This window comes from Delphinus delphis, chromosome 10, assembly GCF_949987515.2.
Source record: "Delphinus delphis chromosome 10, mDelDel1.2, whole genome shotgun sequence".
Lineage (NCBI taxonomy): Eukaryota > Metazoa > Chordata > Mammalia > Artiodactyla > Delphinidae > Delphinus > Delphinus delphis.
Window position 1 is genome coordinate 72,965,016 of NC_082692.2, and position 26,065 is coordinate 72,991,080.

General features: G+C 47.6%; 1 protein-coding gene across 4 annotated transcripts in view; it reads left to right on the forward strand.

The window, feature by feature from the left end:
* Positions 1 to 26,065, forward strand: part of FLNB (filamin B) — a 139,201-nt gene that overhangs the window by 90,761 nt on the left and 22,375 nt on the right. Inside the window, exons 20-35 of one of the 4 annotated variants that reach the window (XM_060022749.1) lie at positions 1,834 to 2,096; positions 3,354 to 3,951; positions 4,858 to 5,031; positions 6,040 to 6,202; positions 6,766 to 6,926; positions 10,413 to 10,580; positions 11,633 to 11,725; positions 12,752 to 12,875; positions 13,900 to 14,056; positions 15,138 to 15,327; positions 17,330 to 17,577; positions 20,474 to 20,545; positions 21,273 to 21,375; positions 22,086 to 22,226; positions 24,564 to 24,692; positions 25,429 to 25,602. In XM_060022749.1, coding sequence (XP_059878732.1) covers positions 1,834 to 2,096; positions 3,354 to 3,951; positions 4,858 to 5,031; positions 6,040 to 6,202; positions 6,766 to 6,926; positions 10,413 to 10,580; positions 11,633 to 11,725; positions 12,752 to 12,875; positions 13,900 to 14,056; positions 15,138 to 15,327; positions 17,330 to 17,577; positions 20,474 to 20,545; positions 21,273 to 21,375; positions 22,086 to 22,226; positions 24,564 to 24,692; positions 25,429 to 25,602 — 2,958 coding nt within the window. The remainder of the gene's footprint in view (positions 1 to 1,833; positions 2,097 to 3,353; positions 3,952 to 4,857; positions 5,032 to 6,039; positions 6,203 to 6,765; positions 6,927 to 10,412; positions 10,581 to 11,632; positions 11,726 to 12,751; positions 12,876 to 13,899; positions 14,057 to 15,137; positions 15,328 to 17,329; positions 17,578 to 20,473; positions 20,546 to 21,272; positions 21,376 to 22,085; positions 22,227 to 24,563; positions 24,693 to 25,428; positions 25,603 to 26,065) is intronic. The other 3 variants (XM_060022750.1, XM_060022751.1, XM_060022752.1) reach the window with 3 other exon arrangements.

The window sequence follows — 26,065 nt, forward strand, 5'->3', positions numbered from 1 at the left end:
AGAATAGTACAATATGCACACTCATGTACTTGTCACTCAGCTTGTCAAGTTTAACACGTGATCATAAAAGTCTTTTTTACACAGGTCATACAAAAATCCATTTTTCATCTAAAAGACATCACAAGGGGCTTCCCTGGTGGCGCAGTGGTTGGGGGTCCGCCTGCCGATGCAGGGGACACAGGTTCATGCCCCAGTCTGGGAGGATCCCCCGTGCCGCGGAGCGGCTGGGCCCGTGAGCCATGGCCGCTGAGCCTGCGCATCTGGAGCCTGTGCTCCGCAGCGGGAGAGGCCACAACAGTGAGAGGCCCGCGTACCGCAAAAAAAAAAAAAAAAAAAAAAAAAAGACATCACAGACAAGAATATGTTCTACTTGAAGCATTACCTTTCCCACTCCCTATAGGGTTAACCAAAGTTACCAGTTCAGTTTCTGTCCTCGCACATCTTCTTTCTGCGTCTGCACATACTTAGTGCCAGCAGAAAATGTTTGGCAACGCTTACTTTGCACTAAAGTTACCCTGCAATACCCATAGGTCTTCAGCCTGCCTTTTTGCGTCAGTGTTACGTTAGAGAACGTTCACACCTCCATCCTCTTGTTGGCACGGCCACAGCCTGGCTGCACCTCAGTGGTACATGGTCTCCTGGTTTCAGGGTCACGTGGGGCTCTGTGCACACCCTCAGGGCAGGCCTCTTGTTCTGTGGGTTTCTCCAGGTCTCAGTGGGACCCTCGGTGAGCACCTTCGGTGCCCTGTGACCCAAATGTACGAGTTGTGAGTGAGGCCAGCTCCCAGCTCCGGGGGCTCTGAAGCAAGAGCCCGATGTTGGTTTTTGTTCCTTGGCAGCAGCCAGCTCTAAGCATAAGAATAGTCACTGTCTAATCCTTAACATGTCTCCTGGTTACTCCTTTCTCCAAGACACCGAGGGTTTTGACTCCAAACTAGGAAAAGTATGATGCCAATTAGGAAAAGTCTTTGGGATGTGGAGCTCCGAGACCTCTTTGCTTGTGGCTTGAAACTGTTCATCTTGGCAGGCCCTGTATTGCCCAAGTCAGGACTTGCCTGGGTTGTGGTGGGGACCCTAGGCTCCCAGTGCTTTTGTTTGGGTTCAGAGTCCTTTCCTTGTTTTTGTCAAATGTAACACATGGGTTTTCTGTGGCCCTGCTTTGCAAAGACCTTTCATGTATCAGCACAATACAGAGAGTCAATTCTCAGGGCTTGCTTCAGTGCCTCTGCATTGGCCAACCCTGTGACTTTTGCGTTCTTGGCTGTAGGACTGAATTTGCTGCCAAGAATTAGTAAATAAAACATTGGCTTCTGGGAGTGTTTTGATATAAAGTTAACACCAAAAGTAATTAAAGAAGAGACAACAGTATCAGGTTATAACTTACTGCAGATTATGGGGTCAAGTAAATTTAGACCTGAGTCCCAGCTTTGTGGTCTGGTGGATATATATGTACCCCAGGCAAGTCAGTTAACCCCCGTGAGCCTCAGTTTCCCCTTCTGTTAAATTCCTTGGTTACTAATAAATACCCTGTAGCATTGTGTTGAAAATGAAAGGAGATGATATGCCGTCCTCACGCCTGGTATGTAAAATGCATTCAGTGAATGACGACTATCATTATTATTGTCATAAGGAATTAATTAATGTTCTTGTACTGGTTGTTATTGAGGCCAGAATGGTGATTATTCTTACTCGGTCTTGCCTCTTGTCCTGCATCAGCCAGGGTCTGTTGTAGAGGCTGAGAAGACGTCCTGTGTCCAAGGAACCATCTCTGCCCTCAGCTGTGTTTTTGCTGCAGGGTCAGCTCATCCCTTTGGCTTGTTTCCTTTTTTCCAGGAGTCGAAGTTGGGAAGGATCAGGAGTTCGCCATTGACAGCAGGGGAGCGGGGGGTCAGGGGAAGCTGGACGTGACGATCCTGAGCCCCTCGAGGAAGGTTGTGCCATGCCTGGTGGCACCCGTGACGGGCCGGGAGAGCAGCACGGCCAAGTACATTCCCCGGGAGGAGGGGCTGTATGCTGTAGACGTGACCTACGATGGACACCCCGTGCCCGGGAGCCCTTACACGGTGGAGGCCTCACTGCCGCCTGATCCCACCAAGGTCAGCTTTCATTTTTGTTCCAGAGCTTGTCCTCTGTTGGCAGATAATAACATATAGTTAGTCCTCTGGTTCTGCCCAGCAAAGACCTTTTAGATAATTGTTTTGTGATGACAGCCCGTTCTCCGTAGTTCTCTCTCCTACAATCCAGCATGAAGGGTCCCCTCGGCAGCTGGGTCCCAGCCCTACTCCTTCTTTCACTCTGGTTGTGAGGCTTTGGTGAGGGACTCCTGTCCTTCATTTGTCAGCATGGTAACGGTACTTGCTTCAAAGTGAGCCTGTAAGGGTGAGGTCAGATGGTGGGTGTGGAGGCCTCAGTCTGGCATCTGGCACACACAGTGAGCTGTTATAATGAAGTATAAAAATATGTTCTACTCATTATCATTTCTTCCTAGTAGCCCTGAGTCAAGGGTTTGAGACTATTTCCGGTGTTTTGAATGGCATGAATCCTATAAAACCGTGTTATTTGTTGAATAAGAGATGAAAGCCTCATCCCCTCCCTCTTTTAAAAGCAAGTGGTTTTTTTTTTAATGTTTGTTCGTTTTTTAATTTTTTCATTAGACTTTATTCTTTAGAGCAATTTTAGGTTTATAGTAAAATTGAGAGGAAGGCACAGAGATTTCCCAGATCCCGCCTCCCCCACTCATGCATAACCTCTCCATTATCACCATCGCCCACCAGAGTGGTGTGCACCCGTTATAATGGATGAACCTATGTCAACATCGTTGTCACTCAAAGTCCATAGTTTACATTAGGGTTCACTCTTGGTGTTATACAGTGTATGGGTTTGGACAAACATATAATGACATGTATTCACTATTATAGTTCAGTTTTTTATTATTCAGAATTTGTTGAGGGAGGTATAGCAGCCAAAGCAACAGTGAGGTCCATGAAAGCCATTCAGTGAGTGTTCAACCCAGGAAACCCGAGTGTGTTTGTTGGACTAGATGTTAGGTGTCCAGCTCCAGCCCTCGAGCCGAGCCTGGCAGGAGAGGGAAAGCCATGCCTCTGACATGCCCTTCCGTGTTGAATGAATTCACCGCCAGGTCTCCCTTTCTCAGCCGTTTGCAGCATCCACTGCTTGTGGCTGTAACCCAGTGCTGTGGTGAGTGTGTGTGACACATTAGGCCCCAGGGAGAAGGACCACTTCATCGAGGGGCAGTTCACTGCCGATTGCAGGCTTGGCTGTTGAAAGCGGTGCTGGCTGAGCAGCGATACCAGTTTCGGGCAGAGTCTGATTTTTATTCTTTGTCCAAATAGGTGAAGGCCCACGGTCCCGGCCTTGAAGGAGGTCTTGTGGGCAAGGCTGCCGAGTTCATCATCGACACCAAAGGAGCTGGAACTGGAGGTTTGGGCCTAACCGTGGAAGGTCCTTGTGAGGCCAAAATTGAATGCTCGGACAATGGCGACGGGACCTGCTCCGTCTCCTACCTCCCAACAAAGCCTGGGGAGTACTTCGTCAACATCCTCTTTGAAGAAGTCCACATACCTGGTTCTCCCTTCAAAGCTGACATTGAAATGCCGTTTGATCCCTCCAAAGTTGTGGCATCGGGCCCAGGGCTGGAGCATGGGAAAGTGGGCGAGGCAGGGCTGCTTAGCGTGGACTGTTCAGAAGCAGGCCCGGGGGCCCTGGGCCTGGAAGCCGTCTCGGACTCGGGGGCGAAAGCTGAAGTCTGTATCGAGAACAACAAAGACGGCACCTATGCGGTGACCTACGTGCCCCTGACCGCCGGCATGTACACGCTGACTATGAAGTACGGCGGTGAGCTTGTACCGCACTTCCCCGCCAGGGTCAAGGTGGAGCCTGCCGTGGACACCAGCAGGGTCAAAGTCTTTGGGCCAGGAATAGAAGGAAAAGGTGGGTTTCATGAAAAAGAGGGTGGCTGCCAAAGTAACAGGGGCTCACTGGAAGCTCAGAGAGTCAGGGCTGCAAACTCAAATGACTATAGGGGTCGGACCAGGTAGAAGATAACTCTGCATCAGGGAGCAGTAGAGGGGAGCAGAGTGAAGGGGTGAGCATGTGGTGTTTCTGCTGCCCAACCCCAGCTTTCTGTTTCTTCACACTCCCAACACTGTCAGATTTTCCCTTTTTTTTTTTTCCTGACAAAGCCAGAAATCTTGTTTGTGTTTTCATTAATTAATTAATTAATTTTTATTTTTGTCTGTGTTGGGTCTTCGTTTCTATGCGAGGGCTTTCTCTAGTTGCGGCGAGCTGGGGCCACTCTTCATTGTGGTGCGCGGGCCTCTCGCTGTCGCAGCCTCTCTTGTTGCGGAGCGCAGGCTCCAGACGCGCAGGCTCAGTAGCTGTGGCGCACGGGCTTAGTTGCTCCGCGGCATGTGGGATCCTCCCAGACCAGGGCTCGAACCCGTGTCCCATGCGCCACCAAGGAAGCCCCTGTTTTTTTTCTCTTTAAATGTGGAAACACAACATATTGCATTTTGGGCACTTATCTGAAAAAGGTTTAAAATGTACTGCTGGCTAATACCACACTTGCTGTCTTCAGCCTTTAACCTGTCCTAGATCCCACCTTTGTCCCAAGAAGTGTGCAGGCAGTTGTGTTGTTACCTGGCTTAGGAAGAAGCTTCTTTTGCCGAGGAGATTGAAGGTGGGGAGGCATTAATATTCCTGATTCCGAGTCAGAGAAACCGGTTGTCTGCGATCACCTAAACGAGTGTGTTCTGAAGTGCCGAGAGCCTTGGCTCTTGGGTTTGCTCCTGACACTGAGGTGACAGCGACATTCTTATCTGTGTGATTGCTCCGCAGATGTGTTTCGGGAAGCCACCACCGACTTCACGGTCGACTCACGGCCCCTGACGCAGGTCGGAGGCGACCACATCAAGGCCCATATTGCCAACCCCTCCGGGGCCTCCACCGAGTGTTTCGTCACAGACAATGCTGATGGGACCTACCAGGTGGAATACACGCCCTTCGAGAAGGGTGAGTTGACTTCTCCTTGGAACAGGACCCTCGTTCAGAGCTCTGTGGGGCTGCTTCCTCCCGGTGGCTGGTGCTAACTCCTGCCCCACGTGCTTTGACCGGCTCAGCAGAAGCACGTGCACAGTGACTGGGAAATGTGGAAACCTCTCTCCCGAACAGAGCCACCTGCTTGCTCAGTGCCGGGCGTGCTGGCCCTGTTGTGTAGCAGTTGGGCTGTGGTTAGCCTCAGCCTCATCTGAGCAGGTTATGGGGTGATGTCATGGCATGTTGCTCGTTTGTGCAGTTTTTTTTCCTGAAGGGGGAAAGTTCTCCCTTAATTTTTACCTCCTATTTTGTTTATTTATTTATTTGTGGCCGTGCCCCGTGGCTTGTGGGATCTTAGTTCCCCGACCAGGGATCAAAACCCCAACCCCCAGCAGTGGAAGGATGGAGTACTAACCACTGGACCACCAAGGAATTCCCTGTGCGATTTTTTAACATAATTAATTTCTTTCTTGAATATTAAGAATTTAAATTTTAAAATTAAATTTTTTAATTTAAAATTTTGATAAAGCATAAAAAAAATAAAGGCACCATATGTCCTCATTATCTGGATATATAATCCCTAAACTTCATGGTATAGATATTTTCACTTTCTTTTCGTGGATGCTTGTCTATTCTATTTCATGGGTTTCTCTTTGTCTTTCGGTTAGTGGCTAGGTGGAGTTTTCTCCAATCAGGATGGTGTGTTTAAGATGACTGTCTTCAAAATAGACTTAGTGATATTTGCTGGGAGGAGAGGCCTTGCGTGTGTGTTGGGGGATGGGGGGTGGTATGTGACTGCCAAGTGAACGAAAGCGCAAACAGTTTGTGTTTTTTAAAAAAATCAAATCATACCAACTTTGCTGTTTGTTCAACCTGTTCTTTTCGAATAACATGGGATAACACATAGACTTGACTGCTAGAGTATTATTTGCCACAAGTAAGTGACTCCTGTGCAAATATGTTTCTATATGTTGTTTTGAACAGGCCTCCATGTAGTGGAGGTGACATATGATGATGTGCCCATCCCAAACAGTCCCTTTAAAGTGGCTGTAACCGAAGGCTGCCAGCCATCTCGGGTTCAAGCTCAAGGACCGGGATTGAAAGAGGCCTTTACCAACAAACCCAACGTCTTTACTGTGGTTACCAGGTAAGCAAGGTCCTGGGATCTGTGTGTTGACTCTGTAACAGGAGTAGCCCTAAGTAGTTGAACGGCTTTCAGGAAGTTTTATAGGTGTATCCTACATATGTATCATGGTCTCCCAACGTTTGGGAGGCTTTGTATTTCATATGTGAGGCGTCTTCTTCCATAGAGACATATATTACAGAGAAAGACCAAGTATGCTTTTAAAAGTACCAAAAAGCCCTTGATAATAGTCATAAAACTGCTGAACAAACCAGGACTAGACGGAAGCTACTTAACGTGATAATTCAAAAATATAGAACCAATTTCATATTTAAGTGAAATATTAGAAGTATTCCTATTAAAACTGGTCACAAGTCTCATACCTGAATTGTACTTTCAGACCCAGCCAATGCAACAATGAAGGATAAGCATTGGAAAGGAAGGGTCGAAGCCGTTTTTATTTATATTACACTGTTTCTGGTTGGCGAAATGGGATAGTTTATAGAGGGATTTTAAAGGAATTTTGGAAATAAGCAGACTGGCATGAACCACTAGTACAACTTGGCCTTTTTACTCACACTTTCCAGAGGGGCAGGAATTGGGGGTCTTGGCATAACTGTCGAGGGACCATCGGAGTCAAAGATAAACTGCAGAGACAACAAAGATGGCAGTTGCAGTGCTGAGTACATCCCCTTTGCTCCAGGGGATTACGACGTGAATATCACATATGGAGGAGCCCACATCCCCGGTAAGCTATCCTTCTGAAGGGCACCCAAAGAATTATTGATTTTTGCATGAAAGTGGGTTTGATTTTGCTTGTCTCACTGAATGGGAAAAACTGTCTGATATTTGTAGTAGCTGCAAAGTGGGAATTTTCCTTAGGGCTGCATCTCCAAGAATATCCCAACTCCTAAGAGGACCAGTATTATGCCAAAAACTATTGGCTTGGAGTTTTAACTGAAAATGATTGTTCACATGTTGAAGGACCTAGATCTTAAAGGAAAGCTGATTCTTTACAAAGTTGAAAATCTTCACTTTATTTTGTGGTTAGTTCTTATTCGTCCTATACACATCTTGTTTTCTGTTTTCCATTGACAGTCCTGGTAGCTGATAATGACACACAAGTTCAGGGTCTTATATATTAATTTCTGTTTAATGATGTAGTATGTACACTTACTGTAAAATAGGAGTAATAATAATAATTTCCTGTTCATTGTATGGTATTTTTTTTAGCCCATTTTGTGACAACCAAAAATGTGTCCAGATATTGTCAGATATCCACTAGGGGACAAAATCACCTGTAGTTGAGAACCACTGCTATAAATTATTCAAACATTAAAAAAATATGACTTAAATAGTGAAGGGCCCTCCAACTTTCATGCTCCAGCAGGGGAATCTCCATAGATTCTAGTTCTGTTTATATAGTGAAATGATTGCCACCCAACACACGTCTAGAAGGGTAGGTGAGCGTGTGGTAAGGTGTGGACGGAAGTCTAAGGACTCCAGGGCTGCTCCTGAGTCACCTTATGCCTTGTCTCATGTGTGGTGAGAGCAGGAGAAACCTCGGGTGGGGCAGTGTTGTTCTGAAGGCCATAAGCCAGGATGAGACAGAGAGAGGAAGGGGCAGGCTGAGGGCCCTACTTTCAGGTTTATGGATTGACTTCCAGGAAGCTGGAGTGTCCACTGACCACATGCTTTCCTGACTCTGTCTGCTCTTTCCCCGTATCATGTGCAAATGTGTCCACACACTCGCACTCACGCTCGCTCCTCCTTTTTCACATTGATCAGAAAGCATTGAAATTCAACTCAAACTCATTCTACTCAGATGTTCATTGAAGCCATAATTCATTTAAAATGACATTTCTCCTCAAACTTGTCCTTGCAGCTCTTCCAATATAGAGTTTTTAATTCCTATAATCACTAGTCAGGGAGAATTCAGCCACAGATGAGACAAAGCTCCTGCCGTCTGTGAGTTTCCTGCCAAGTGTTCACAAAGAAAGAGAGCGGGGCTCAGGGACCATACAGAGCCAAGAGGACCTTTTGGAGTTTTGCAACTGTGCACTTCATGGGATGGGAGAATAGAGCTTGGAGAATGGGTAGAAGGCTGTTGCCAGGGCAGATGACCTGGTGGCTCCCACCAGGCAGGCAGTAGTGGGATGAGCATTTCCTGGTAGTGGAGGCAACAAAACTATTTTGACTTTATTGAGAAAATCTGGTGGATGCCATCAGCTTTGGAATTCCCCTTGCAGAAGGGGGTGAGAGGTTGGGCCCCTGTGGCTGATGCACAAGCTTGAAGCGAATGGCCAACTTGGAGCATAACAACAGAAAGAGACCCATTTAGGGTTTTTTTCATCAGATGTAGATGGTGCCTCTTTTTTATTTTTCAGGCTCTTTTGCCTTCCAGAGCCAAATGCCAACTTCTCCTGGACCCCAGAATTTTCCCAGTCAGAGTCATTCAGTAAAGCGTTGGTTGATTGTCTTAGTGTCAGGTTTCATAGCAAAGGTAGCGCATGAGGTTCTGCTGTGAAACATTCAACAACCTGGTAGCTTCTAATTTGCTTTCATAGCAATTCTGGTTGGTTAAATATTAGCCTGGTTTTTCCTGGCCTGACACAAACCCATAGTAGGGTTATTTTTAACCAAGTATCCTGTCTTACCCGCGATGGCATATCCAGGTTTCCTCTGGTGGGTCAGCTGTGGTCTGTTGGTGATGGCTGTTTTGACCACTGGATTAAGTGGGATGACTGCGTCAGGAAGAAAGGCTGCTGTGATTGATTGATCATGTCTGCCTGGAGCACAGAATGGGAGACTGGCATAGATTGCCTGGTATCTGCCACTCTAGACCTAAAGTTACCTTGTTGGTTCTTGGCTACTTCATGCTGAGTTCAGACCACTTCCATTGGAGGCCACCTTGGAGATTGGCTTCAAAGTTAGTTCATTGCCATCACTTCTTGATACTGAAATCCTCAACGATCTCTCTTTAAAATAAAATTCCCTTTTGTATCACTAAACTCCAGCATGGAGCGTGGTGCTTGTCTCTGCCAGGGTCAGCCATTGATTTCAATTAACCAAGAAATCAGATACCATTGAAGCCCTGCTATTGTTAAAAAAGCCAGGGCCTTGGTTCTTTGTGTGATCTTTGTTATTTACCACCCCTGATTCTACAAAGTACAAATGTTCTAGGATACAAAGCAGAGAGACCTCAGCTTCTGTGGCGGTTAGACATCGTTAACTACCAGGCGTCACAGGGAGGGTGAGAACTTCTGCAGGAGATGGGTGTTGCCCCTGGGTGATGGACTTGGCAGCCTGAGGCATGGTGCTGGGGATGCTGGGGCTTCTGTTTCTGGCCCACCTCTGGGGAAGTCTTACTTGGTCTCCCTTGGTAGAGGAATCCCATGAGGGTCCTGGCCCAGTTCCTGTTTCTGTGTTTAGTGCTTTTCTCAAATTCCAATCCCCCTGCCTTTCCCATGCTTCATCAGTCTTTGAAGTCAATACCCTCAAAGAGTCAGAGGGCCCCAGTGTCAGCGGTGGGGTCAGCCATGCAGGGGGACCACAGCTTACACTCAGGGAGAAAGCAAGGCTTCACCCAAATGGCCAGGGAACCAAGAAAGCCATGAGTGGTGGTGGGAGGGCGGTGCTAGCTACGTTGCAGGGCCAGGAGTCCAGGGGCCCCTGAGGAGCCTTTTATGGGAGAGGATGTTGGATGTGGACTGCACAGCCTGCAGTCCTCTCCATGCCTTCCTTCCACCACTCAGTTCCTTCAGTTCCTTCAACAGCCTGTCTTCTCCCTCACCTCCAGGCCTTTGCAACATGCCAGTCTCTCTGCTTGAAACCCTTCTCAGTGACATCTGCTCACCCATATGTCTCATATGTTATTGGAAAGCGTCCTCTGGTCTCCCAGAGACCAGATTCATTGTCTTCTGAGTGCTCCACCAGCACCTTGTACAAGTCCCCAGCATGGGTTGTGTATGATGTTACAGTGACTTGCTTACCTCATCCTTCTCCTGCATGGGGTTCCTGGAGAGCTGTTAAGCACTCTGGGCCCAGAACCTGGCGCCATGTCTGTACACAGTAGGTGCACTTGGGTGCACAACACAGCAAGGCAGGAGAAACTGACTGGGGCTGGTGTAAGTGAGGGCCTGGGTAGAGCAATGGTGCAATTCTGGGTGCACACAAGGAGGGTCTCCAGGCACTAGGGGGGGCTGTACTTAGAATCCTGTGACCTCTTTTCTAGGCAGCCCCTTCAGGGTTCCTGTGAAGGATGTTGTGGACCCCAGCAAGGTCAAGATCGCTGGCCCTGGGGTGGGCTCGGGTGTCCGAGCTCGTGTCTTGCAGTCCTTCACGGTGGACAGCAGCAAGGCCGGCCTGGCCCCACTGGAAGTGAGGGTCATGGGCCCACGAGGTAAGTACACATCCTGCCTTCCTGCCGACACTCACCTGCCCTGGACTGGGGCAGCCATGACCCAGAGCAGGCACTTTGCTTTTGAGTTTAGTCATGAACTTTAGGTTACATTTCTTAAATTGCTTTATTGCTCCATGTTCTAGCTAAACTGTAGAAGTTTATGCTTAAAAAATTGGCAGGCCTGTTATTTTTCCGGCGGCCTGTCTTTTCTGTCATTTAATAATATGACCCTAAATGTCTTTTTAAAATTTTGTTTTATTTTTTGAAAGTAGAAAGATGAAGCAAGTAGTATCTGGGCTCTCACATGTAAAATTATCGCAACTGCTTAATGATGTGTTTCAGCATTTGTGAGGTGACTGGGGTGGGTCTGGATTTGCGTGGGTGTTGGATTTGGTGCTCATGTGGGAACACACCCCAGATCTCTGGAAATGAGCAATACTCAGCCCATGTGACACGTAGCTTTGTCATTGTCCCAGCTCCCTGGAGAGAGGTGGTCTCTTAGGGAATGGGCTTTGCTGGCAACTTGGCCTCCCCTTTTGCAGCCTGGAATTTGGGTTGGGTGAGGCTAGCAGGCCATTTTGGGACGAGCCCTGATGTGCGTTGACATTTACCTTTTTCAGTAGGTGATCACACTTCCTCTTCCAGCATTTAAAATGTGCCATTCTCTGCCTAATATCTTAACTTATCTGGATTTTTACTCAGTGATGTGTTCTTGGCTTCACAGAAGTGGCAAATGAGGGCTTCCTTCTTTGAAGAGGAACTTTCTCCTTAATGGGTTTCAGCAGGAGGTTATGCCCTTTGAAGCTCAGAGCAGAAATGGTTTTGGGGGAAATGAAGTCATAGGGCTGGAATCTGATTCCACAGAGTTACTGAGCTTCAAGACCTGTGTGTGTGTGTGGTGGGGGCGGGGTAGAGGGACAGAGAGAGAGAGAGAGAGAGAGAGAGAGAGAGAGAGAGACAGGGCAGGGCAGAGGGGAGAAAGAGAGAAAAGCTTTGCTGAGATATCTACGTCTATTACGGAGGACTCTGAAATAACAGCCTTTTAATTTTAGCTGATGAGACGGATTCCCAGTCAAGGCTCAGCCCCTTGAAAGCCATGTCAGAGTTCTTTAAACGGGACCTGAAGGGTGACTTTATGGAGACAGGTTTGCATTTTCCTATTAGCTGCTGCTCTGATTTACGTAACCCGAATGTCTCTTGCTGGCCTTAACTCTGAAATTGCCTCGTACCTGCCTCATGTGCGTTGCTTAATGAGTATGCCACACTTTGATTAATCTACCTACCCTTCAGCTGATGCATCCTGACACTCAGGTTCAGAACTGGAATCTAGAATCTACCAACCTAATGCATGCCTTGATTATGCTTTAAAGTGACCTCTAACCATCCCCTGCAGATGTCACATTGAGAGCCCTCTCACCCTCATGAGATCGGCACCTCACCTGCCCTGCGCCCTACACCCAGCATGCTGCTGCCATGATGGTCTTTGCTCAGAGGTGGATACAAGTTTTATTTGGTTTTTTTTTTTTTTTGTGGTACGCGGGCCTCTCACTGCTGTGGCCTATCCCGTGTGGAGCACAGGCTCCGGACGTGCAGGCTCAGCGGCCATGGCTCACGGGCCCAGCCGCTCCGTGGCATGTGGGATCTTCCCGGACCGGGGCACGAACCCGTGTCCCCTGCATCGGCAGGCGGACTCTCAACCACTGCGCCACCAGGGAAGCCCCTGGATACAAGTTTTACCTGGCTGGCCCATTGGTTAAATTTTGCTGTTCAGAGTTCTGGACTCTTTGACCCTTTCTTGGCTGTAGAGTAAAATTACCTCATCCCAAGCATGCCTAACCAGCTTGAAAGGATAGCATGTCTGCAACAAGCATCTTCACCATATGCCCTCCAGCAACAAGTGCAGGCAGTCTCCTTAATCATACTCTAGGTCCGACGGAGTGTAGTTCAGCCAACAGAAAGCTAAAGGTGTCTCTCAGGGTCATTTCTGCAGCTGTGAATTGGGGAATCTTTCTCCTGTGATTTCTTAGGCCTCTGATTATGGCCTGCTTGCCTTTGTGTTATCCGTGGAAACCAATAGCTCTCATGGATGAATGTGATCCTTCATGAACTCAGCCCAGGTGGAGTGAAGGGAAAGCCAGGCAGTTCCTCAGCCCTCTCGTCTCTGTTCTCAGGTCTGGTGGAGCCCGTGAACGTGGTGGACAATGGGGATGGCACACACACAGTGACCTACACCCCGTCCCAGGAGGGGCCTTACATGGTCTCTGTTAAATATGCTGATGAAGAGATCCCTCGTAGGTAAGCTTCTGTCACTTAGGGAAGGGGTTCAAGCCCACCCCTCTGGTGACCAGCACTGCTCTGGTGGCCCACCCATCCGTTCATCTATCCATGCATCCACCCATCTGTGCCCCACCCACGCATCCATCCATCCCTGTATCCGTGCACTCGTTTACCCAGCCGTCCATCTGATCAGCATCTCTGAGAACCGGCATGCTCTGCACAGGTATTAAAATACACTAGCCTTGATGCTTGTGCCTCCTGCTCTCTTGGTGCCCCCCCTGCATTTGTTCCTTTCAGCCATCTTTAACATAAAGGTGAGCTGACAGTAAGGAGTGCGTTAGTTCATCAAGGTCTTTCTGGTGACCATGCAACTTGTTTTCTGATTAGGGCAAAAATTTTTATTTCTTAATTGAGAATTTGGTTGGCCATAGCATTCCCAGAAGGTGTTGAATAAAAACCTGTTCCTCATTCCTATTAATAGAAAAAATGTTGCTTAAAGTTCTTTACCTCTCAGAAGAGTCTCCAAAGATTTTTTTTTATCATACTTAGAATTTAAAAGTTTCACCTGTACCCCAAATGTGCATATTTTTACATGAAGGTATACATATAGCTCTAGCTCTGTGGAAAGGTAAAATTTATAAATTACATATATGTGGTATTTGACTAATAGGTCTTGTATCATCTAAAACATACTAAAAATAGAAAATAAGAGGACAAGATAACATTGAAACATCAGTTTTAATATTTTTTTTTTCCATTTTGGTGATCATTGTGTTAGTAAAACAAAAGTGGGTTAAATGTGTTTAACCCCATGTTTGCCAAACTAATTTGGAAATTAGTTTGTAACCCATGGAATGCACTTATGGAAAGCTGGTCTGTTGTATGATGGTTACACGGTTGTAAATTTCTGCTGGATTTGGCACTTAAGTCTTATGTGCTGTAGAAATCCTCCCTCTCAATCCCAGTCTCTTGTGTAAGAGAGGTCAGATGTAGCTGGGTTGAAGTGTATCCATACTGAACTGGGGTGTGTATGTCTGTCAAGTCCCTTTAAGGTCAAGGTCCTTCCCACATACGATGCCAGCAAAGTGACCGCCAGTGGCCCTGGCCTCAGTACCTATGGTGTGCCTGCCAGCCTGCCTGTGGAGTTTGCCATCGATGCCAGAGATGCCGGGGAAGGCCTGCTTGCTGTTCAGATAACGGTAACCTTGAATGATTTTTCTGGAGCCAAACTTCATTAATAAGACCTAATTTCGCAGCCAGGGATAAGAACCAGGATTTTAACAACTAATTTCTAGCCTCACACAAATGTTTGTCTGATTTCCTCACTAGAGAGTCGGTAATTGTACAGGACAACAGACAGGCTTGCCTGAGAAGTCTGAGAGTATAGCTTCAAGTACCACATTTTGGTGAATCTCATATATTTTGCTCTCTGTCATATCTATTCCTATCTTTTGTTGTTTGAATGTTTAAAGTTACCCTTTGGATTAGTTAAGACTAAGTTCTGCTGCATATCACAGTCAACCCTCAAATAAGAGTGGCTTAAACACATGGGAGAGTTCTCTCTTGTTAGACAGGCCCAGAGGCCGGGCAAGGCGCCTGGGTGCTATGTGCTTATCAAGGAAGCAGGCTCCATTCCACCTCTCCGCTCCTGTGTCCTAACGTGTGACTTCTGTCCCTAAGGTCTCCTCATGGACCATGAGCCTGCTGGTGCTCTGGCCATCCAATCCACATGGCACGCCAGAAAGAGGAAGAGAGCAGAAGGGACAATGGGACCTTCCGACTCAATCAGCTCTCTTAAGCAGCCCTGTCAGAAGTCCCTCATGAGACTTCCACTCTCTTCTCGTTTGCCAGAAGTTTGTCATAAGTCCCATGGCTGTACCTAGTGGCCCAGGATACTAGGAAGTGGCGTCTCGTATTCTGGAAGCAGCATACCTAGCTAAGAATTAGGTTCCTATTAGTAAAGACGGAAGGGAGAGTGAAGCTGCTGGTGCAGAAGCAGGAGCCTCTGCCCCCTTGTCTCCCTACATTTCGATGGGTTTGGAGCTACAACTGTTCGTTCCCTTGACAGAAAATTCACTCAAAATTGACCATGTCCATCACAGTGTTAAAGGGATCTATGACCCTCTGCTCCCACCACCTCCCAAAATGTATTAAGCCAGTAATTCTTTTTTCCTCCCGCTAGAGGCATTAATTAATGAGCAAAATCTGTCAAGGTTTTCTTTGAATGGTTTCTACATCTTGATGACAACATCCTAAATAGCATTTCTCTGTGATCCACAGGACCAAGAGGGAAAACCCAAAAGAGCCATTGTCCATGACAATAAAGACGGCACATACGCTGTTACCTACATCCCCGACAAGACTGGACGTTATATGATTGGGGTCACCTACGGTGGGGACGACATCCCGTTGTCTCCCTACCGCATCCGGGCCACACAGACGGGCGATGCCAGCAAGTGCCTGGCCACAGGTGAGTGCAGCTCAAGGACAGGAGCGTGTGTTTTGGCATCAGAAAGCCAGCGTCTGCCACTTAATAGCTGTGTGATCAGGGCAAGATGCTCCACCACTCCTAGCCTCAGGCAGACTTAGATGGAAGATCTTTTGGGAAAACATTTAAGTTCAAGAAGCTCTTCCAAGGATCAGAGACTGTTATTGCAGAGATTAGATGAGGTCAGACATGAAAAGTGCTTAGCACAGTGCCAGGCACATGGAAACTATTACAGTTACTTTTGAAGTGGGTGATTGTGGAGATTTCAGTTGTTGCGATTTCAACTGTGGCTCCCATGAAAAGCATCAAATTTATGCCTTTCATGAGTAGATGTTTTAGTTATTTGAGATATATTCAAGAGCATTTCAGGCCAGGGCTAGAGAAGCACATGAAAGGATCTAGGTTTTTCCTCAACACTCAGGACTCACGCCTGAGTCTCTCGGGAATTCTCCAGGAATATTAGAGCATAACAGTTCCTTCCATTTCTAAGACATGACCAATTGAATATCATGGGCAACTCCGATGTTGCTTCAAGCAGATTTCAAACCATGAATCCCCATCTCTGAAATGAAACTGATTTGCTTCTCTTTAAATAAAACTAAACAGAGGTCCACCCTGGATGTGTCCTATTTCTCTCATATCTCGTCTTGTTCTTTTTTGTGTGTGTGTGTGGTACGCGGGCCTCTCACTGTTGTGGCCTCTCCCATTGCGGAGCACAGGCTCCGGACGCGCAGGCTCAGCAGCCATGGCTCTCGGGCCCAGCCGCTCCGCGGCATGAGGGATCTTCCCGGACTGGGGCACGAACCTGTGTCCCCTGCATCGGCAGGCGGACTCTCAACCACTGCGCCGCCAGGGAAGCCCTCTCGTCTTGTTCTGAAAGGAGAAAATCTTTTGGCTTTCAGGGTGAGGCTGTAAATTGCTCAGCTTGGCACTTTTTGGCTCATCCACCACAAGACTGAGAAATTTTGTAACGATGGCCAGTCTGCCACCTCCTAGGTCTGTGCTGTTCCAGAGACAACTGGATTGTCTTTGCCAACCTGAGGGCATGTGAATACTGGGTGGGAACTTCCTCCTGGCTTTCCAGGCTCTCCTCCTTCCCGCAGCTCAGGCAGGATACTCTGCTCAGCCTGGGGCCCTACCTCTCAGTCTGTCATTCAGCGCCAAACTTCAGTCTTCCCTTACTACTCACTGTCTCAGCATGTTCTTATCACTCCCTGTCGCTTCTACACACTTTGCTTTTTTTTTTCTGCCAGGGTGCTTTTAATTCATAGTTTTTTGCACTCCCTGATCTGTGGATCCTCAGTAAAGGGGTGCCACAAGTCAGAGAGACAGACAGATAGACGGGTCATCATTTGGAGACAGAGGTTGTAAGTCTTCCCTAGCCAAGGGTACCCAGGCTTCAGAATTCAGCCATTTCCCCTTTCTCAGGAAGCCCTCTGTCAATGTGGCAACCCTGGGATATAAATTCATAGAACTTTCCATAGATGTGCTGCAGGATGCTTCTTTGAAGAACCATTGATTATTTTTTTGATAACTTAGTCCCCCCTCGGTGTTTCCAACACAGATTGAGCTGTCATTCTTGGTGTCCAGCCTGCATGCATCTGCCCTGTTAGATTTTGAGCATATTGAGAGCTGAGGCTGTGGTTTGCTCACCTTTGTGTGTATCTGGCACTTAAGAAAATGCCCAATATGTGTTTGCTGTTGAAAGTTGACCTTCATCCCCATACACTTGAATGCTGGCAAAGCCGGTTTAACACATGGTTATCACTCAGAACTTGCAGATACACCTTATTTAATAAGTAATCGATAGAATGCTCCCTGGAGCAGCATCTTCCCCAGGGCATCTCTGGGACATCCCTCTGCACAGCGGTGTTGAAGGTCTAACATTCACAGATACAACACGAACGTGTGTGATTTGTTCTTGGGCCTTCGGCTGCTGTCCATGGCTGAAGCTTCCACTCTCTCCTCCTAAACTTTTCTCCAGGTCCTGGAATCGCCTCCACTGTGAAAACTGGCGAGGAAGTGGGCTTTGTGGTAGACGCCAAGACCGCCGGGAAAGGCAAAGTGACCTGCACGGTTCTGACCCCAGACGGCACTGAGGCTGAGGCTGATGTCATCGAGAATGAGGATGGCACCTATGACATTTTCTACACGGCCGCCAAGCCGGGCACCTATGTCATCTACGTGCGCTTTGGTGGCGTTGATATTCCCAACAGCCCCTTCACTGTCATGGTAAGGAAAATTCCTTCTCTAGAGCATGCCGTTGTTAGCAGGAACAGTAATGACTGCTGTTGGTTAAACCCTGGCTGAGACATCCCCGGCCACTTTTTTTTTCTTTTCTGTAAAAAAAAAATTGTCTTAAGCAGTCATGACCTTGAAGAATCCTGTGTAATCTCTAGAAACCCAGGGACCCTTTGGCTCTAAGGGGTTTTAGGAAATCACTGGCAACGAGAGTGTCCATCATTCTTAAGGATCTTAGGCAATGTCGTGGCCTAAGCCCAGCTCAGAAAGATACGCTTTGACAAAAACGTCTATGAGTAAAACATTACAATTTTTCATCCTGCTTGTTCTTCCTCCTCTCCCCTCCCCTGGAGGAGAGAGGTTCCCGAGGCTGTTATGTCTGGAGACTTGACTCTGATATCCCAGGACTCAAAGTACCTCCAGTTGTGTTTTGGAAAGATTCAGACTTTGATGATGAGGGGGAAATAACTTGTCTTTTTGAAGCTAGGAACATCTGGAATAAAAGAAAACCATTATGCAAAACCTCTGAGCCAGAGAATGGCTCGGCCCTTTAATTTTCAAATCTGAGTGACTTTTAGATCCTCCTTTGATTATTGAGGTTCTTCAACCAGGAAAGGGGTTAGAAACCTCAGGAGCAGTCCTTCATTTAACCCTTAAAACTAAGCATTGTTGGCCCTTTTACAAATGCTGTGTAGGAGCGGGGATCAGACTCAAGTCCACTGAACCCAGATTGCCTGCTCTGGACAGCTGCTGAGCACCGTCCTCACCTGTGTCCTTTGATGCCATGGGCAGCAGACCACAAAGTTTACAGAACTCAGTGGCCTGGCCCCACGCACAGCCTACAAAGCTCCATCTAATGATTTCACTTTATGCAGCAGCAGAGAAGGACACGAAGACTCCATTCCAGACAGAAGCCCGTGTCTGTCTCCCACTCTATAATCTGCTGAACCTTTATTCTTTTCCATAGATGTTTGTTTATCTATAAACGTTGTGCCAGAGACCTGGAGCCTTTTTATGTCTCGAGGATGTAAACACTTTTGACGCTGTTAATTTGGGAGTGTTTTTCTCCTCAGGGGAGAAAAAGATGCAGCTAGAAAGTGTATGTCCTTCTTATTTACAGAGAAGTCCCAGTTGTAGTTGTAAGAATCTGTTTTTAGCCCACAGGAGTTTTTATCTGGTTGGTTAGAATTGGGCAGAGGTCACAGCCCTGCTGGTGGGATGGGCTGGAGATAAGAGACCACATTTGGAGGGTGTGAGTGAGGAAATCAGGAAGAAAATACCAAGGACCATTTTAGCAGATGAGTCAGAAACCTGCAGTGGAGGCCACCAAACTCGTTAGGAATGAAAGTCCATTCAGCCCTGGAATGCACACAGAGCAAGGATCCTTTGTGTAAAACGCACTAGCCCCCTAACAACTGCTGAAGGCAGGAAGGGATGACACTCAGGGCACATGCTTTAGGTCTTCATTCTCCCGTTCCTAGCTTCCTCCAGCCTTACCTAGATGGGCTCACTTTCTATTCATTGGCCTCTTGGGGCTAGGTTCGCTGTCTTCCCCTGCAGGCTTGGGGCCAAAAGGACATGAACACCCTGTACTGCCTTTGCAGCAAATGTCTGCAGGAGCCCCAGCAGGCTGGTTCAGTTAAATACATCTCACAGACGTGCACAGCAAGTCACGGGTCTAGCAGCTTCTCTGCCTGTCACTGTTAAGTCACTGATCAGGGCTTCCCTGGTGGCGCAGTGGTTGAGAGTCCGCCTGCCGATGCAGGGGACACGGGTTCATGCCCCGGTCTGGGAAGATCCCACATACCGCGGAGCGGCTAGGCCCGTGAGCCACGGCCACTGAGCCTGCGCGTCCGGAGCCTGTGCTCTGCAACGGGAGAGACCACAGCAGTGAGAGGCCTGTGTACCGCCAAGAAAAAAAAAAAGAAGTCACTGATCAAAGGCTATAGCGTAGCCACTGAAAGATCTTCCCGGCTGATGTGTCCCGGAGTCGCCCAACCTGAGATGGTCCAGGGGGTGGGGGATAGGGCTGTTGCAAACGTTGAAGCTTACAAAGCTGCCTTTGTAAGTGAAGCCCCCTTTCTGAGATGCCAGAATACACAAAAGGGGCTAACCATGAGCACGGACGTTTTCCTCCAGAAGGGAGGCTTTCCCATTCTTTTATTGTGGGAGAAGAAGGAACTGAGAGGGGACCCATCCCTTATCAGGGTGATTGGATCAGGAACACAAAGTCTCTGGTTTTTAAAAAATGAATTTATAAAAACTTTTAGAACATAACTATAGACACATACCAAGTAACAAGAGACCCCTTTTCCAATTTCATGCTCCAGGGGTGACCAGCATTAGGTTTTCTCCTGCTTATACAAGAAACATGTCAGTTTTGTGCATGAGATTAACCATGCACATTGCTTTGCAACTTGCTTCCTTCCCTCAATATGCTGTAAATACCCTTCCATACTAATTGATCTGACTTGATCGCTTCTTCAGAATGGCTGCACGGGGGTCCACTGTACAGACTTATATAATTTACTTAACCGACGCCCTTACAGATGGACATTTAGGTTACTTCAGCCTTTCCCAACAATGAATGGCTCCAGTAAAATCCTTTGCATACATGACTTACCTATAGACTTTCCTGCCAGTATTTCTATAGGCTTGCTTCCTAGAAGTGGGTCATGGGTTCAGAGGGCATATGGATTTGACATTGGAAGAGGAGACGCCAACTTGCTCTCCACGATGGTGGGAAGAAGGTAGGCTCCCCCTACAGGGAGTAGCTCTCTGCTAGGCAAGACAGATGGGGAGGAATCAGCCCTCGGGTTGTAGAATCTACTGAGTCGCGATGTCCCTCAATGTGATTCCCAACTAATTTCCATTTGCCACTGACCAGGCCACAGATGGGAAAGTCGCAGCTGTGGAGGAAGCACCGGTAAATGCATGTCCCCCCGGATTCAGGCCCTGGGTACACTTTTTGTTTTTGTTTTTATTTTTCCCTTTTCCATGTCTTTGTTTACTCAGCCTTCATTGCAGAAAAGCTGCAGCCTGCTTTGGGGGATTGCTTAAGCCCTCTGGGTGTCCTGGTCATTGGTTTGTCCCCACTGATCAGTGCAGCACAATGATCCCGGCTTTCTCTGTAATGAGACCCACCTGTGTCATCGTTCGCGCTCCACGAATCGCCCGCCACCATGTCTGTGATCACGCTCGGTGCAGTTTGTCTCCACGTTTAAAGAGAAAGATGGACAGCTGTCTCAGCCCTCCTGCAGACTCTAAAAGCCACCACTTGCACATTTGGTTTCTGTTCAGGGGGAAAGCCACTGCTGCTACTTTCTGCCACTTAAAACGCACCTTCTTTTCCAGGCCACAGGCAACTAAACCTTTCCAGGTGGAACCTCTTGGGACTCACAGACATTGCTGTCTCTCACTTTTCCGCTTTCCCATGGGCGCTACTGGGAATTTCACAAGCAAACAGCCTAGGGATTTTTAGCAATTGGTCAGCATGATTCCTCCAATTCTCCAGGTTCTGCTCTGGCCCCAGAGCCCGTTAGCCAAAGCCCACAACGCATGGGCAGCCGCATCCCCAAATCCTGGCTGTACGAGCTTGCAAAATTCCCAGTTGCTCTGCCCCCTGTAGCTTCCCCAGCTCACACTGTTGTCCACTTTACCCAGTGACCACTGCTTCCTGTTTTTAGGTAACTGAAGAGGCCTATGTCCCAGTGAGTGACATGAACGGCCTGGGGTTTAAGCCTTTCGACTTGGTCATTCCGTTTGCAGTCAGGAAAGGAGAAATCACCGGTAAGCACTGTCGTGAAAGCCGTCTTGTTCTCACTCACTTGCACTAGCTCTCCAAACAGTGCGCAGGAGCTGGTTCCACCTGTCCCCCAGACCTGGGGTCCGGAACCCAGCATCCCTGGGTCAGTCCATGAGCCCATGGGATTGCAGAATGTCCTGTGTGTATATGTGTATCTCAGAAGAGGTGGTTCATTTATAACTTGCATCCTGGAGAGAGGGCCGGAAATGCTCTGTAAGGGGAGAACCACTGTGTTTAGATCTCTCTCGACCATCACGTTCCTATTCCCCCCTTTTCTTGCCTTCTCTTATTCTTCCACTTTTTCAGATGTGACATTGACACTGAGGTCTGTTGTACAAGAGTTACTTCCTCTCCTAGCCTCCTTTCAATGCCTGCTTCTCTTTGAGTTGACTCTTTACCAATCCAATTGGTCTCATGGTCTTCTCAAGTCCTGTCTGAGCTTCTCATTTATCAGTACAAAAGTAGAAGACCCTTTACTTGTGAGTTGCCTGCTGCATTTTGTGGAAACAAAATAGAACAAAATAAAGGCAGGTACGTCTCTGCTTCCGGTTGTGGAACGTGGTGTTTTAGGCAATGGTGTGAAGTGTTCTTGTATCTGAAAACCTTTATTGTGAAGGCCACGTGTGCCTCTGTGCTCAGCTTCTTGGGGGAAGTCTTGGTGGGCTCACTGCCCCGTCTCCATGTGCTCCAACAGGAGAGGTCCACATGCCTTCTGGGAAGACAGCCACACCTGAGATTGTGGACAACAAGGATGGCACGGTCACTGTCAGATACGCTCCCACTGAGGTCGGGCTCCACGAGATGCACATCAAATACATGGGCAGCCACATCCCTGGTAAGTCGGGCTCAGCGCCCTGGCTGACTGCAGCGCCCTGGCCCTGCAGGACTCCAAGATTCAGGACGTGAACATCTGGGAGGTTGTAGTCAGTCGTTGAGTCACCTGCTGTGTGATTTTCAGTGGCAGATTTGGGAATGCAGTGTAGGCGTCCCTGCAAAACCAAACAGGCTGTGACCCCAGCAGATCCAGCTAATTTCCATCAGGGATGACACAGCTAAGTGTCCTGGGTCACAGTGCAGGCCCTTTGGTCCGCGATTGTTTGTCTTTGTCACTATGCCAAGCATGGCCAAAGGGTGAGCTGGGAGAAAAATGTGAGGCACGTCAAGGGACTTTCCAGCCGGGCCTGCAGAGCCCAGAGCAGCGTGGGACGGGAGAAGAGGTTGTGAGAAGAGGACAAGCTGCCTTATTGTCACACTGCCCTTGACAAGAAAAGCCAGCTCAAGTTTCATGTCCATCAACCAGCAGTGTTACTCTTTTTCTTTTTTTTGAGTACATAACCTATCTACGTAGTTTAAAAATGATGTGGAGAAGGGTTTCCTTCCCACCCATATCCCCCATCTGCCCTCTCCTTGAACCTGACTGTTGTTGATGTTTTATGCTAGATTTCAGAATATTTTTAAGACTCTACAACAGATGGGAATACAGATGTTTAATCCCTCTCCCTTTGTTACATAAACAGTAGCCTACGCTACACGTTATTCTGACCTTGCCCTTTTCATCTAATAGTATATCCTGGAGAACTTTGCGCATCTGAATAGTAGAAAGTGTTCATGGTGTCCGGCCATTTGGGTGAACGTTACACGTGAACCATTTCTCCCACTGGAGGACAATTGGGTTCTTCCCCACCTTTTGTGATTACTAGTCATGCTGCAGTGAATAATAGCCTTGCACACCCATCATCTCACACCTGCCAGGGTGTATCTGAGATATTTGGTTCCCAGGGCAGGAATTGCAGGGCACAGGCAACAGCCCTGCAATTCTGACAGATCTCACCAAAGCGCCCTTCACGCAATCTCTTCCCGTTCACATACCCACCCGCCATGCAGGAGAGCACCTGCTTTTCCGCCAATTTGCCAGTGGAATAGGCTCTCAAATTTTTGGATCTTTGCCAGACTGATAGTTAAAAACCAGTATTGCTTTGTTTGTATTTCTCCTGTGAATGAAATTGAGCAACTTTCTATACGGCTAAGTATCAATGTTATTTGTATTTCTTTTTCTCTGAACTGGACGTGTGTATCCTTGGCTCAGTTTTTCTCTTGGACGATTGGCCTTTGTCATATCAGTTTCTGAGAGCAGGCTAAATATTGGAGAGATAAGCCCGTTGTGATAGGAGTTGCACATACTTCTCCCAGTTTGATTTTTGCTTTAGTTTGTGTATGTGTACGGATACTATGTGTTTAAAGCAAACATGTATTTATCTGCTTCTGTTTAAATGTTCTAAAGATGCAGATACAGAAAACGTAAAAATGTCCTTCTACCATTTTCCTTCTGCTTCCAATGCTGGTGTGTGTATCTTTTCAAATGTCTCTCTCTGTACCTACAAATATGCATGCAATTTTGTTCTATTTTGGACCGGGATAATGGTATTAATATTACATAGGAATATATTATGATGGGTATATATTATTATATAGGTATTATAATAGGTGTTAATATTATATAGGGTATTAATATAATGGGATATTGACATTTATGTAGCAATTTGCCTTTTTCTCTTTAATGCAACACATATGGCTAATCTCTCAAGTTAGTGTACATAGATCTCCCTCATTATTTTTAGTGACCTGCAAGTAGACTAATGTTGATTTAACCACCCCCCTGTTGTTGGACCCTGGGTTCTTTTCCTAATTTGCACCTGAATTCTGTGGAAATGGAAGTACTTGCCTAGGGCTGGGAGTGGGCCTGAGTGGAGAGGACCACAGTGGGATAGATTCCTCGGGCTGGGCTCACAGACTTTGAAAGTCATGGGCAAACGGCCTTCCCAAAGGACCTTTCCAGTCACATTCCATCTATAGTGGGGCATTTCTCTTCTCCACTGCTCCCCCCCCATCACCCAGCCCCGGTGTAGCTGTTCCCTCCTTACTTGTCCATTTGAGCCAGATTCCCCTGCCTCAGCCCCCCTCCAGTCTGGAGCACCCTGGGGACTGTTTTTCTCATGTGATCACTGAAGGGTCGATAGTGAGTAGACCCCCTTGGGTATCCTAGGATGGGGAGCCCCACAGCGTCTCCTCTTGCATTCTGCTCTGCCCAGGAGATGCCACACCCGCTGCTGTTAGGTGAATCCCCCCAACCCCTTATGAGTCCCAACTTTGTGTGTGTTCTTTGCAAACCCAGAGAGCCCGCTCCAGTTCTACGTGAACTACCCCAACAGCGGGAGTGTTTCTGCATATGGCCCGGGCCTGGTGTATGGAGTGGCCAACAAAACCGCCACCTTCACCATTGTCACCGAGGACGCAGGAGAAGGTACTGTGGTTCTGTGGGTCTCAGCTGTCATTTGGAGAGTTAAGGGGATGCAATTCCAGGGAAGCCTTTAAAAATAAGGCTCTTGAATGGTAGTATCTGTCTTGTCTTTTCTCTCATATAAATCTGTTATGTAGAGCTCCTCTGCCTTCTACCCAAAACAGAAATTTTAAAGTCCTTTGTGTTCTGATTAAAATCACATTCATACTATGAAATGTTTTATGTGACTTTCCTGAAATTTACGTGTGTTTTGATAGATAACATTTTTGGTTTTGTTCTTTTTGCACCTGTACATGTATCCACAGGGCCACATGAATCATTTAGTGGCTTATTCTAGCTCTGTGCCCATGGGCATTGTCATCACAGGAATGTCTAAATTTGCGATTCTAATGGGATTTTCATGATGGCATCCAGCCCCCAAGCAGCAGTGATAGTCCGTGTGTGACACTCTCTCCCGTACGTGTGATTGGCGCGTGGGGTTCCATCCCTTCCTCGTCCCACACATATGGAAGAATTGAACTTCAGGGTCACTTGCAGGAAGAATTCAGATGGTGGAGTGTCTTCCCAATGACGCTTTCACCATGTAAATAGCTTTGTTCTGACCTACGCCCCTTGTCCGTGGCTTGTGTCAGGCTGACGTTCCTGGCAGCAGGGCTGTCCCGGATGAGCGGTGATCCCTTTTGAAACACAGAAACACCCTCCCTGATGGCTCTCCTTCCCTCCTCTCATTCATTCACAGGTGGCCTGGACTTGGCTATTGAGGGACCCTCAAAGGCGGAAATCAGCTGCATTGACAACAAAGATGGGACATGCACGGTGACCTACCTGCCCACCCTGCCAGGCGACTACAGCATTCTGGTCAAGTACAATGACAAACACATCCCTGGCAGCCCCTTCACAGCCAAGATCACAGGTAGAGTTGCCCAACTGGCTGGAGACTCCCTGCCCCAATAGGCCCCCCTCCCATCACACCTGGGGCAGCAGGCTAGGCACATCTGAGATTTAGGTTTCACAGCGTCTCCTTGGGAACAAACTAGGGGTGCAAGGCCAACATTAGATAGGCTAAATTCCTCCTTCAGCTGGTAATCCCGGGAAAAGCAAGCACATCACTTGGAGGGCACTTATTTGTGCCAGTCTGACTCCAGCGTCCAAATAAGGAGGCCCTCAGATAGAGGCATTCAAATAATACTTATTGCATGAGTGAGCTCAGAGATGCTCGTCAGCATCACTTCTGGATAGATTTTTGTGTCCCTTTTACAGATGAGAAAACTGAGGGTTGGAGAGACTGGCTTAGCCAAGTTCATGTGGGTATTCTGGGATTCAGGTGGATATTATCTGACTCAAAGCCCTGCTTCTGACCCCTGTTGTGCTCTCTG